This window comes from Panthera tigris, chromosome B2, assembly GCF_018350195.1.
Source record: "Panthera tigris isolate Pti1 chromosome B2, P.tigris_Pti1_mat1.1, whole genome shotgun sequence".
Classification (NCBI taxonomy): domain Eukaryota; kingdom Metazoa; phylum Chordata; class Mammalia; order Carnivora; family Felidae; genus Panthera; species Panthera tigris.
The window spans coordinates 25,560,979-25,573,472 of record NC_056664.1 but is presented as its reverse complement, the minus strand read 5'-3'; the positions used below and the strand labels follow the sequence as shown (position 1 = coordinate 25,573,472).

Here is a 12,494-nt window from a genome sequence, read left to right as displayed (position 1 = left end):
TCCCCCAAATATAACCACATAAGGGGATTCTGGTCCTTATAACAACAGTAGCAACAAAAACTTAAAAAGCCCTGGTAAGAAAAATACCATGCCTTGAATAAAACATAAGATGAACAAAGAAGTATGTGCAGGCTGAATTCACAAGTTGGACAGAAGGGAATGCTTGGTCCCTTGAAGAAAGAGATTTAATGGACAGTCAGAAAGGTGAGAGGCTAGGAGTACACAGAAGAGTTTAAGAGCTGCAGGTGAAAAAGGGCCTAACCAAGGATCCTGCAATAACGCACGGTAACTATACAGGATGAGACCTGTATCTGGCTTTTTCTTTACAGTCTTTGTGAAAAGAAAGACTGTATGTTAACATTAACAACAACAATGGCAACAAAGTGGATCATTCTGGAACAGCTGTACCGAGTACTGAGAGACATCACAGACACATTGACAGAAACAGGGAAGAGCTAGAGAAAATAAGCATACACTGACAGTATTTCAGAAGCAGATTTTAAAAATTTACAGTTATTTAGAGAAAAGCATCATTCCTCTTTACATTTTGATGGCCTTGTGAAAGATGACAGTGAGAGCAACTAAGCTACTATTAAGATAGAGCAACGGTGTATTTTCACCTTCCGTCTTTTCGGCTACCCAGGTGTTGATGTGTTCCCTGGACTCTTCTGTAGCGTTGATAAAGTCGAGCTCTTCCATCTCTGCCTGGTAGAATTTACGGCAGGAGTCTTTGAAAGACTAGGAGAAACAGAGCAACATCATCACATGGCTGCAGAAATAATCAACACTTACAGCTTACTTCTTCACTGCACCAAATCAGAATGTAGGCAATTTTGATTTACATACGTAACGTACAAATAAATACGAGGAATTAACTGAAAATCCAATTTCTCATTTTTCAGCTACGTTTAAACTTAGCTTCTAAACCAAGTAAAACAGTTGTCTGAACATCAAATATCAATAACTACCAGATTCTTTGAGGGATTAACTGCACATCAGTGAGGTAAGTACAAACACATGGACACACAGCTACTACAGAGTGTCGTTCCTGACAAGCCGCTGCGTTTGCTCTGTGAGTCCTGCCCACAGCAAGAGCCACAGCTGCCTGTGCATTTCAGAACAATGGACTGGAAACAAGGGCCTGCTGTTCCATACAATGGTGGAAAGTGTATGATTCTACACCACCCCTCCCACTACAACGTTCTGTGATGATGGTAATGTTCCAAATCTGCACTGCCCAAAACAGTGCCACGTGCTGCTATTGAATGCTTGGAATATTGGCAGTGCCACTGAGGAACTGAATACTGAACTGTAATTTTAATTATTTACACTGAAATTTAAATAGCTACATGTGTCTAGTGGCTACCATTTTGGATGGCTCAGTTTTAGAGAATGAGCAGCTCTCAAAAAAAAGTATAAACTGTATCGTGTTAACAAAGTCTATTAAATGATGATGACATTAGTGAACACTTACTTTATGCCATATAAAAGCAGAAAATCTGATAGAGAGTAAATGGAGTGAAATAACAAATTTGTGGAAAGCATGCTATGGAATGGTTTCCCAATCCTTCTTTTGACCAGCTTACAGCTAAATATTTAATTTCCCTTTTCAGGACTGTTTTTCTATTACAGGATTTCACATTGCTCCTTTGATATAGTGTCAGAGAGGTCACGTGGCACAGTAATGTAGCTACAAACACAAGTCCTGCAACTTATTAGCTGTGTGGCCTTTAAAAAGTCACTCTGTTTCTCTAAGCTTCCTTGTCTTTCCCTGTAAATGAGGATTCGGCATCCATCCGAGGACCAGATGAATTCTTATCATCAATGCTGTTTTATGAAATCTCAGCATGTCGCGGACACTGCACTAGGTGTCTAGGTATATCGTTTTACTTAGTCCTCAGATACTTTGTGCTCCGCCAACTTTGCTGCTCTGTTGTTGCTCAATGCCTTTGAAAATGTTTTCAGTCTCTCAATCTAAGAAAATAATCTGGAAGCAAACTGGGCACTCGTGTATTGATCCTTGGGTGATTTCTACAACTTTTTATTTATTTAAATCCAAGTTAGTTAACATATGGCGTAATCATGATTTCAGGAATAGAATTGAGAGATTCATCACTTATATATAACATCCAGTGCTCCTCCCAACGAGTGCCCTCCTTAATGACCATCACCCATTTAGCCCATCCCCCTCCCACACCCCTCCAGCAACCCTCAGTTTGTTCTCTGTATTTAAGAGTCTCTTATGGTTTGTCTCCCTCTCTGTTTGTATCTTATTTTTCCTTCCTTTCCCCTGTGTTCATATGTTTGTTTCAATTTCTATAACTTTTAAACACACTTGAAAATAATTGTTTGCTATTTAAATTACTATTTTATAAGCAATGGCTAGTCAAACTGAGGGAATATCTAATTATTAGTTGTGATTGGTATTGTATTCTTGGAACACTAAATTGATAAGAAATTATTGAGAAACACTCCTAAACCCTCTATCTTATATTTCAATATCAAAATAAGATTTGAAACATCAATGATTTCTTAAAAATATCCATCAGAAAAGAAAGTAAATTAAAGAAAATCAGCCAATTCTTTGTGTTTATTGGAAGTTTTGTTTCTTCTTTATATCAAAGGCTTATAAAAAGATGAGGCAACAGCCTAGGAAGTAGCTAAGACTGATAAAAATAAGTAAAACAGGCTGTAAAAAATTCACACCATAGTGAACAAATCTTAGCATTATTTGACCTTGTGCTTGACTACATTTACTTTACTCCAAATATTTTAAAACAAGGAGTCTGAAGCAAGTTTAAAAACTGAAAAAAAAATCATATAATAGAATAACATTGATATCCCAAACATAGAAAAAGAATAAATCAGTAAGAAAAAGATGGCCCAATAAAAAGTATGTAAAGAAAATTCTCAGAAAAGATACAAATGTTCAATAAACATAAGGAAAGATGATCAATCTCTTAATAATAAAAATTTAAGAGGTTAACAACATGCAGTGTTGATGATGAAGAGTTGAAATGAGCACTCCGCTGGTACCCCTAGAGAGAATGTAAATGGCCACAGTACTCCGGACAATTTCAATATCTGCTATAGCTTCAAAGCTTCACTCCCTTCCTCCCTGCTACAAATCCATCTTAGAGTAACACACATTCGTAGGGCACAGGAGTCACGTACACTAACATTCACGGTCTGAATGCCCATAATACTTTGGTATAATGATGTGACATAGAGAAAAAACCCACACAACAGACTTGTATATGTACGGGGGATACACACCAGATCTATGAAAGCTTATACCGGGGAGGGGAATGAGGAGGTGTGGAAGTGGGCGTCAGGACTCTTGCTTCGAGTGCTGTATTTGCATTTTTGTGTAACAAGAATATAGTCATCATGCAACAAACATATACTCACATACTCACATATTACTTGAGTAGTTTTTGAAAAATGATAAAAAGCATTAAAGCACTATAAGTAAACAGAACCAGTATAATTAGACAAGTAACTTTACAAAAATTCTGCACTGGAAAAAACAATAGAAATATTTACATGTGTAAAAAGTTGAACAAGTATCACAATGCATAAAAAATTATTGATATGTAGAAAACAATGATTAGAAATACTCATTTTTATCACTTCTTTGTTTCAGCCAATTCACTTTGAATTGTGTTTGTTCCAAGTTAGTTCTTTTGTAATTGTCTCATCGAAGCCTCACAAAAATCTGGACATTATTTGTTATAAGGCTCATTTTACAGAAGATTAAAATTGAAACAGGGTTCAAGGGAATGCATGAAGTTAGTAAGTGGAGACCTGAGTTCATGTGCACCTGTATGAATTCATAGCCCACAGGTTTTCTGCTATACTGCGTGACCCCTCCTCCCCACTGCCCCGGTGTCTTTACTTTCTCAGTCAAAAACAGCAAGTATGACTTACTGAGAGGAAATCATAAGACTTCTCTCCAAAGAGCCTGTTGGCAGTTCTAAGCAAGTACCGTGCATCAGTCCTGTTGATTTCAGTAAGAAGCGACTGGAACCCCTGGTGGACATCACCTCCTCCGCTGCTCTTACTTAAAGAAAGTGTCTGAAATGAAAAACAGAATACAAATACCTAACTTAAGTGTGCCTTGACTGCAGGAAATGGATACAACACCAAACTCTGCCTAAGAACCGTACAGATCCTAACTAGAGCTTAAAAGAAGATGCATCCAGTTAAAGACAAAAAGCAGCTCGAAAGCCACCCAGTCTGCCATCCTCCAGCACTTTCTGCAAGGAGTCAGGGCACTGCCCGCACTGGCATGAGTGGCAGTGCCCCTTCACACACCGTGTTCTATGTGCTCTATAGGGCTGCAAATAAAGCTGCCAACAGGCCTCCCATCTCTGCAAACACAGGCCGCTCCTCATACTGAAAGGTCTGGCCTCTCCCATCCATCCTTGGGTCTGGCTGGTGCTGTGATGGGTTCTGGCCACCAGAATGCAGGAGAAGAGACACTATTCCAGGCCGGGGCCTTACAAGGTCTGGCAGCTCCATATTTACTCTCTCATACCCCAGCCACCATGATGTGAGGAAGCCCAGGGCATCCCGCTAGAGGCCACATGGAAAGTCCTGGAGAGCTGACACCACATGGGGGAACTACCTATAGGAGAATGGAGGCCCCAGACACATGATAGAGGCCTTCCTAGATCATGCATGATCCCAGCTGACACCATGTGGGTCAGACCACAGAATCTGAGAAATAATCAGCCTTTGCTATTTCCAGCCAGTAAGTCTGGGACAATTTGTTTTGTAGCCATAGAAGTTCATGCAGCAATCCAGACATGGACTTCTGCCCTGACAACATCCAAAACATGGCAGCGGCTTTGGGCCCAGGCAGCTGGCAAAGGCCGGGAGGAAGGAGAGTGAGGAGATGGTAAGCAGAGGCTAGAAAGCCATTGAAGAAATCACTAGCAGTGGCTGGAGAAAAGGGGCTCCTGGCATGTCCCAGCAGAAGAGACTGTAACCTGCAGTGGCGAGGAAGGTTGGGCGTTTCCCCAACAAACCAGGTATCTGGCTAAGTAGATGTCCAGAAGGAATGGGGCTTGTAGCTGCCTAGGATAGAGTACAGGAAGGGAAAGAAGAGGTAAAGAAGGAATTGTTTCATTTTCTTTTTTTTTTTTTATTTTTTTAATGTTTATTTTATTTTTGAGAGGGAGAGAGAGACAGAGAGTGTGCAGGGGAGGGGCAGAGAGAAAAGGAGACACAGAATCCGAAGCAGACTCCAGGCTCTGAGCTGTTAGCACAGAGCCTGACACGGGGCTCAAACTCCCAAAATGCAAGATCATGACCTGAGCTGAAGTCAGAGGCTTAACCGACTGAGCCACCTAGGCTCCCCTAGGAATTATTTCATTTTCAAGCAGAATTTAAAGGAAATTTTTCCAACCTAAGACTTGGTGGGTAGAAAATTAAAAGGTTTCTTATTCCCAGCCTCTCCAGCTGGCAAATGATTCTAAACGTGAGAAATGGCCTCAGAACAAAGATCAAGTCCAAGGTATGGGCTTCAAGGCAGGATCAAGTTCTACTTTATTAAAACCTGAGAAAGATGAAGGCAGACTAAGTGCCTCACAGACCCACTCAGCTAGACAAAGGGGATTCTGAGCATCTTAAGGACATTGTCAGCCAGTACTCTCATCCCAGGCCAACACAGAGTCCTGCCTCAAACAGGTTTGTGCATATTATCATTTATATCACTCTGTCAATTATAAATTGACACATAGAAACCCCACAACTGTTTAGAGGAAGAACTCTGCCGACATCTCGATCTCACACTTCCAGTCTCCAGAACGGCGAGGAAATACGCTTCTGTTCTTTAGGCCCCTCGATCTGTGGTACCTTGTTATAGCACCGCTAGCAGACTCAGACATCCCCCCGTCATTTTTGAAGAGAATGTCACAAAACTCTGCACCCAGGAACCATACTAAACAACCTCATAGCCCTGCTCCTCCTGGACTTCAAGCCCAAGACTGGACCCTCTGGGGTCTTGGGAAGGGAGTAAGTGTACCTTACCTGTGGAGGACTGGGAATCACTAGGGGCCAAAGGGCAGACCATGGCAGTCATCAGTAACCCAATGAGTCAATGCCTTCAGTATTCACATCGTTATGCAGCCCCTCTTTGGCTGACTTTGGTTGGCCACCTGACTGGTGTCAGCCAACAGCACGTTAGCAAACATGACGTACCAGAGGCTTGATAAGCATTTGTACATTTAAGCTGTTCCTCTTAGAAGCTGGGTACTGTCCTGTAAGGATGCCCAGGCTACCCTGTCAAGGAGACACCACGTAGAAGCCGAAGGGAGGAGACAGCACATGGAGGAAGCCACATGGAAGAGGCCCAAGACCCCACACCAGTGACCCAGCTGGGACCAAGTGAAGCGGAGGCATCGCCCAACACACTCAGAATCCTATAATAGTAATTATCATCTTAAGCCACTAAGTTTTAGGGTGCTGCTACTCAATAAGAAACAACTGAAATACTACTGAAAACATTTTTGGCTGACAAGTGCCACTCTAAGAAGGTTTTACACTTAAATGAGAAAATTAAAACAAAAATTTCTAATAATTGGGGTGCCTGGGTGGCTTAGTCGGTTAAGTGTCCGACTTCGGCTCAGGTCATGATCTCACAGTTAGTGGGTTCTAGTCCCGCATCAGGCTCTGTGCTGGAAGCTCAGAGCCTGGAGCCTGCTTTGGATTCTGTGTCTCCCTCTCTCTCTGCCCCTCCCCCACTCACACTGTCTCTCTCTCTCTCTCTCAAAAATAAATAAACATTAAAAAATTTTTTTTAATTTCTAATAATTGAAAAGCAAGTGACAATATCCAAAATATATCACAGAACTCAACTTGAACCTTGTGACTTTACCCCTACTCAAAAACTCAAACTCATGTATAAACTATCATCAGGGGTAGTGAGATCACTCATTCTTCTAAATGGAGCACACCACTTCCTCCCCAACAGATCTGAGACACCCGCTCCGGGGTGCCCACTCACGCAGGGCTAACTCTCTGTCCCCATCCTGCAACACCAGCAGAGGGATCTGTCAAGAGCAAATCCTGGATGTGAAAGTGGAGGACCAGCCCAATTGACAAATTAATGGCATTTACGGTTGCCCAGAAGTAGCTTCAGGTACATACCTGGGCCATCTGGGTTGCAGTGTTTCCCTTGGCGCCCATGAAGACCATGGACAGGGCAGAAGAGATGCTCATGGGCGAGAAAAACACATTTTTCGAGTTGTCTTCACCCAGCTTTTTCAGCAGACTTAAGGCAAAGGTGCCGTTTGCTTCTGAAAGAGTATCCATGATGGTGAGCCTGAAACAACAGATTTAAAATCAGTATCACATAAGTACAGGCTTACATGCTGACTGTATTTCACTCTGTTATTAATAGTTACCGTTTTGGTTCAGTGGGCAAATGGGTACCTACACAAAACTCTATTTCTTTTGGGGGCCCTCAAAATTATTTTGCATGTTTCTAATATTACATGAAAAAAAACAAACAATGATATTAATATAATCCTGTTTTGGGGGGGGAGCAGGGGACTGCTATGTGCACTTATCTGTGAGCACAGAGAAAGCATGGAAGGTTGCACACTTGACAGCTTACCTGAGTTACTTCCTGGGGGTGGGACCAAGAAAGGACTTAATTGGCTTTTGCTTCTATTTCTGTATTGTTTGGCATGATGTGGGGCTTATATGTGTTGTTTTATAATTTAAAAACCATTCAAATGATAAATCCAACCACAAGGTTACACACACAAAAAAATATGGTTGAATGCTTTTATCATGTGGGAGAGAGGAACCCAATTTTAGGGTAGCCTGTGGCCTGAAGATAAGAGATAAATCAAACCACATACGAAGTCATATGAATGCCTTAAAAACAAGGACTTTTGACCTTCAATTCTCCTTCTATGAAACCTGTGCCTGTGTCAAAGCCCAAACCCAGGGCCATGTTCCCCAGATCTGTTACTGCCCACAGGCCCAGGCCTTCTTGCCCTTTGTTCTGGACAAGGGCACTGGATAGCAGGTGCCTGCCGATGGCCACCTCTGGTTACAGGCTTCAGAGGTCAGGGGTCAGACAGCACATATTGGGCATGTAGGGCATGTGGCCACATCCTTGGTGGCCTAGGCAGGGTCCAGAGGAGGAATAGTTCTGGGCAGTCAGGGATAGGGTGGATGTGGGAGTCTTCAAGCAGGTTAAAGCACAGTAGGTCTTTACAAAGACCTATTATTGACTCCCCCTTTGCCATGGGGGATCTGAAGTTCACAGAAGTGAAGTGATGTTTCCAGGCTAAGGAACTGAATAGCTAAGGCTGAACTCAGGGCCAGCAAACTGTCTTTCCACTGCTCCTCTAGATATCCCCACTTCAGGAAGAGCCTGAAGTACAGCACAGAGGGGTCAGGAGAGAAGACAAGAGGCAGCAAGGGGTCCGAGAAGTCAGTCAGTTGTAGATGCAGCAGAACAGGCTGGTGGGGAGCAGATTCTGGGGAAAGCAGCACCTGCCTGCTCTGATATCACTTACAGAAGTTTACAAACTACATTTCCCCAGATTGAGGAAATGACTCATTTGAGCTATGGGGGGGAATCTACAGAACAAGGAAAGGGAGAGGCAAGAGGGGAGATCTTCATGGTGTAGAAGGGAAAGGGTAGGAGGTATCTAACAGAAAGACCCCGTGAAGAGAATGAGGAGTTAACCATTCTTCCCCAAGGATGGCTTTATGATTATAACTACAGTGGTTGGCTGCATATGGGCAGCAAAGATACGCCCATACTAACCCTTGGAACATGAGAATGTTCCCTTACACAGCAAAAGAGACTTTGTAGATGTGATTATAGAAAGGATTTTTTTTTCATGTTTATTTTGAGAGAGAGAGACAAAGCACAAGCAGGGGAGGGGCAGACAGAGAGAGAGAGAGAGAGAGAGAGAGAGAGAGAGAGAATCCCAAGCAGGCTCCTCACTGTCAGCACAGAGCCTGATGCAGGGCTCCGTCTCAGGAACCGTGAGAACATGACCTGAGCCAAAATCAAGAGCCTGACACTTAACTGACTGAGCCACCCAAGCACCCCTAAATGAAAGATCTTGACGTGGGGAGATCATCATGAATTATTCAAGTGGTCCCTAAATGTAATCACACATATCCTTATGAGAGGCAGGCAGAGAGGAATTTGAACAATGAAGCAAGCAATGTGGAGACTGAAGCAAAATGCTATCATGCTGGCTTGAAAACTGGAGGAAGTGGGGACAAACAAGGAATGCAAAAACTGCAACTCTAGAAGCTGGAAAAGGGGTGGTGACAGACTCCCCGCTACAGCCTCTGGGGAGAGCACAACCCTGTCAAAACCCCGGTGTTGCTCAGTGAAGCCTGTCAGCCTTGAGGCCTCCAGAAGCATGAGAGAACAAATGCACTGAGCTTGCGGGAATCTGCTACAAGAGACACAGCAAACTAATACTGCAACTTACATACCTGATAAATTTTATTTACTATCCTTGTTTTAAACATTTTGTTTGCAAACTCTATTTATTCACTATAGAGAATAGCTGGGGTGCTGAGCACTCCTAGTTTGCTCAGACTTTCCATACATATCTGAAATTACTAATTTCTTTTTGTTTTTATTTTTTTTTAACGTTTATTTATTTTTGAGACAGAGAGAGACAGAGCATGAACGGGGGAGGGTCAGAGAGAGGGAGACAGAGAATCTGAAACAGGCTCCAGGCTCTGAGCTATCAGCACAGAGCCCGACGTGGGGCTTGAACTCACGGACCGTGAGATCATGACCTGAGCCGAAGTCTTGGCCATTTAACCGACTGAGCCACCCAGGCACCCCTGAAATTACTAATTTCTAAGAGATGTACAATAGAACATACACCTTATTAAAATTCTTCTGAAATAATGGATTCTTTGTTGATACAGAAATAACTTCAAGATTTTGCAGACCCTTGGGAACATCAATAGAAACAAAAGTAGCTATTCTATGGAACTGATGCAAAAATTATATTGTTTATTTGGATTTTACATCAGCAAGTGCTGCCTGCTTCTCAATTTTAAGAGAAACAACTGTGAAAACAGGTTTAAGAATGAAGAATTAGGTACGAGGATGTACCACAGGGCAAGAGGCACAATCCCAAGCATTCCTGACACAATCCAATGTCAAGACTCAGGCAGGTGTCTGTGGGTCCCCCACCACACAAATCTTCCTCTTAGCTGGGGACAGGGACACCTCTGGCTTGGCCCCCAAGATGGCTCAGCCCCCACTGATGCTGGCTACCCAGCCCCTCAGCGAATTGAGAAAGCTCAAAGAGCAGTAGTTCCTCAACATAAAGCAGCTTCAGTCTTCTGGCTTTAAACACTGACCCTGGAAAAACCAAGCCAGGACATTCAGAGGAAAAGGCACAAGTCAGGAGGGAGATGAGGTTTTCAGTTCCAGCTCTGGGACTCTGAATGTGTTACTCGGTTCCTGCTCCCTGCATGAGGAAGAGGAGGCCAGGTAATCTGTGTGCCCTGCCATCTTCAATGTCTATTGTTAACATGAATGCAGAAAAAAGAGCCAGAGAGGAGTTTACTCTTCAAAGCCCAAGGTGAAGTCTAACAGCATTCCATTTCTCAGCTGACAACGACGGATAGCTGTTAAAAGTGAAATTATGTTCACACTCAGGGCGCCTGGGTGGCTCAGTTGGTTAAGCAGCAGACTTCAGCTCAGGTCGTGATCTCACCATTCGTGGGTTCAAGCCCCACATCAGGCTCTGTGCTGACAGCTCGGAGCCTGGAGCCTGCTTCAGATTCTGTGTCTCCCTCTCTCTCTCTCTGCCCTTCCCTGCTCATGCTCACTTGTGCTCTCTCTCTCTCAAAAATAAATAAAACATTTAAAAAAGTTATATCCACGTCCTATGAAAATTGTTAAATAAGAAAGAAACATGAAATCAATGATGGTTGTAGGCTTATTCCAGATATGCAGGATAATCTTATAGCAGAAAATAAGTTAATCATGAAATAACTGAATTGCCCACTCATAATAAATGCCCTTAAAACAAAAAGAAAATGGTACTTCCTATACTTCCTTAATGTGACAAGGAGTATCAGCCATCATCGATGATAAAATGTTAGAAACAGTTCCCTTGTGCCTCAAACAAGAACAATAACTAGTGATTACATTAAAAAGTTTTAACTTCAGAAAAAATAAATACCCATTTTTGAGTATATACTACACACTGGGACCTATATTAGTACTTTTCCTAAATGACTCTTATAACCTTGTAAAGCTGGTTGAGAAGATCAGCATTTGATAAGCAAAGAAATGGGAGCCATCACTCTTTTATCACAAGGCTATACAAATGGTAGAGTGAAGGCTAGAAACCAGGTCTGCATGGCACTGGAGTTCAATCACTAAGGCATACAGACTTCCAAAAAAAAAAAAAAAAAGGAGAGGTGGAGAGCAAATTCAACATACCTTTTTAAAACACAATTTTTGAAAGTTAAAAAACCATTAATTTCCAACAATGACTAAGATAGGTATTCCTTCCTATACTGTGTAAATGATCCTATAAATTGCTATGCCAATATTTCCAGAGCATAATTTGCAATTAAAAAAATAAAAATAAAGGACAGGGCAGCAGCACATGAAGAGGTCGCCTCAGCGTCTCTCACTCTACAGAGACTGCAGTGGAATCTGCGTGGCTCAACCACTGGGGATCCATGATGGAGAAGAGGGGAGGGGCTTGCGACAACCAGCACATGGATCTTGGCAGTCCAAGTTCATGCCTGCAGTGTCCACATAGTAATCACACCCAGAGGCTTTCCTCATCTGTAGAACTAAGTCAGCGATGCACTCTGACCAGGGAACACACCAGAGTGGAGATCTGCCTGATTCAGATCATCAAACGAGGAGTTCTGCCAGCCCTAGAGCCCAGTCTGCCCATGCCTGGGCAAGATGCTGAGTCATAGCCCCACCCACGGCTGCTGAGAGTGCCTTCCAGCCCCATCTGACCAGAAGGCCTGGTGACAACTCCTGGAAGCTGTGCTGCCCAGTGGTGCTCAAGCTGAGAAGTGGGCAGGCAGAGCTGATTGCCCCCAGAGCAAAGCCAGTACCAGGTACGGAGGCAGTGGGATTAATTCACAGAGGATTGAGGGTAACTCCAGGACTCTCCCAACCAGACAGCCTGTTTGGGAAACTGAAGGTAACTTGGAGCAGCCTTCCCTCTCCCACTCAGGCAAGGTAGCTGAATCACAGCCCCACCTGCCTGTGGAGAGTGTCTTCTGGCCCCACCTGAATAAAAGGGCTGGAGACAACTCCTGGGAGCTGTGCAGCCCAGGGGTGCTGAGCCAAGAGAAGGGCAGATAGAGCTGAGAATCTACAGAGTAAAGCCAGTGGCCCTGTTTAGCAGGGAAATTAGGGTGTGGATCAGCTTGAGTTAAGACAACAAAGAGTTTTGGGCCCCTGGGTGGCTCAGCTGATTGTGTCTGACTCCTGATTTCATCTT

At 43.2% G+C, this 12,494-nt stretch overlaps 1 protein-coding gene across 4 annotated transcripts in view; it reads right to left on the bottom strand.

Annotated features, from left to right (window-relative positions):
• Window positions 1-12,494, bottom strand: part of SERPINB6 (serpin family B member 6) — a 31,144-nt gene that overhangs the window by 5,119 nt on the left and 13,531 nt on the right. For all 4 annotated transcript variants that reach the window (XM_015534916.2, XM_007073163.3, XM_042985862.1 and 1 more), the window contains exons 2-4: window positions 7,156-7,330; window positions 3,931-4,077; window positions 621-738 (exon numbers count right to left, since the gene is read on the bottom strand). In XM_015534916.2, the coding sequence (XP_015390402.1) occupies window positions 621-738; window positions 3,931-4,077; window positions 7,156-7,320 (430 nt within the window). In that variant the 5' untranslated portion in view covers window positions 7,321-7,330. The remainder of the gene's footprint in view (window positions 1-620; window positions 739-3,930; window positions 4,078-7,155; window positions 7,331-12,494) is intronic.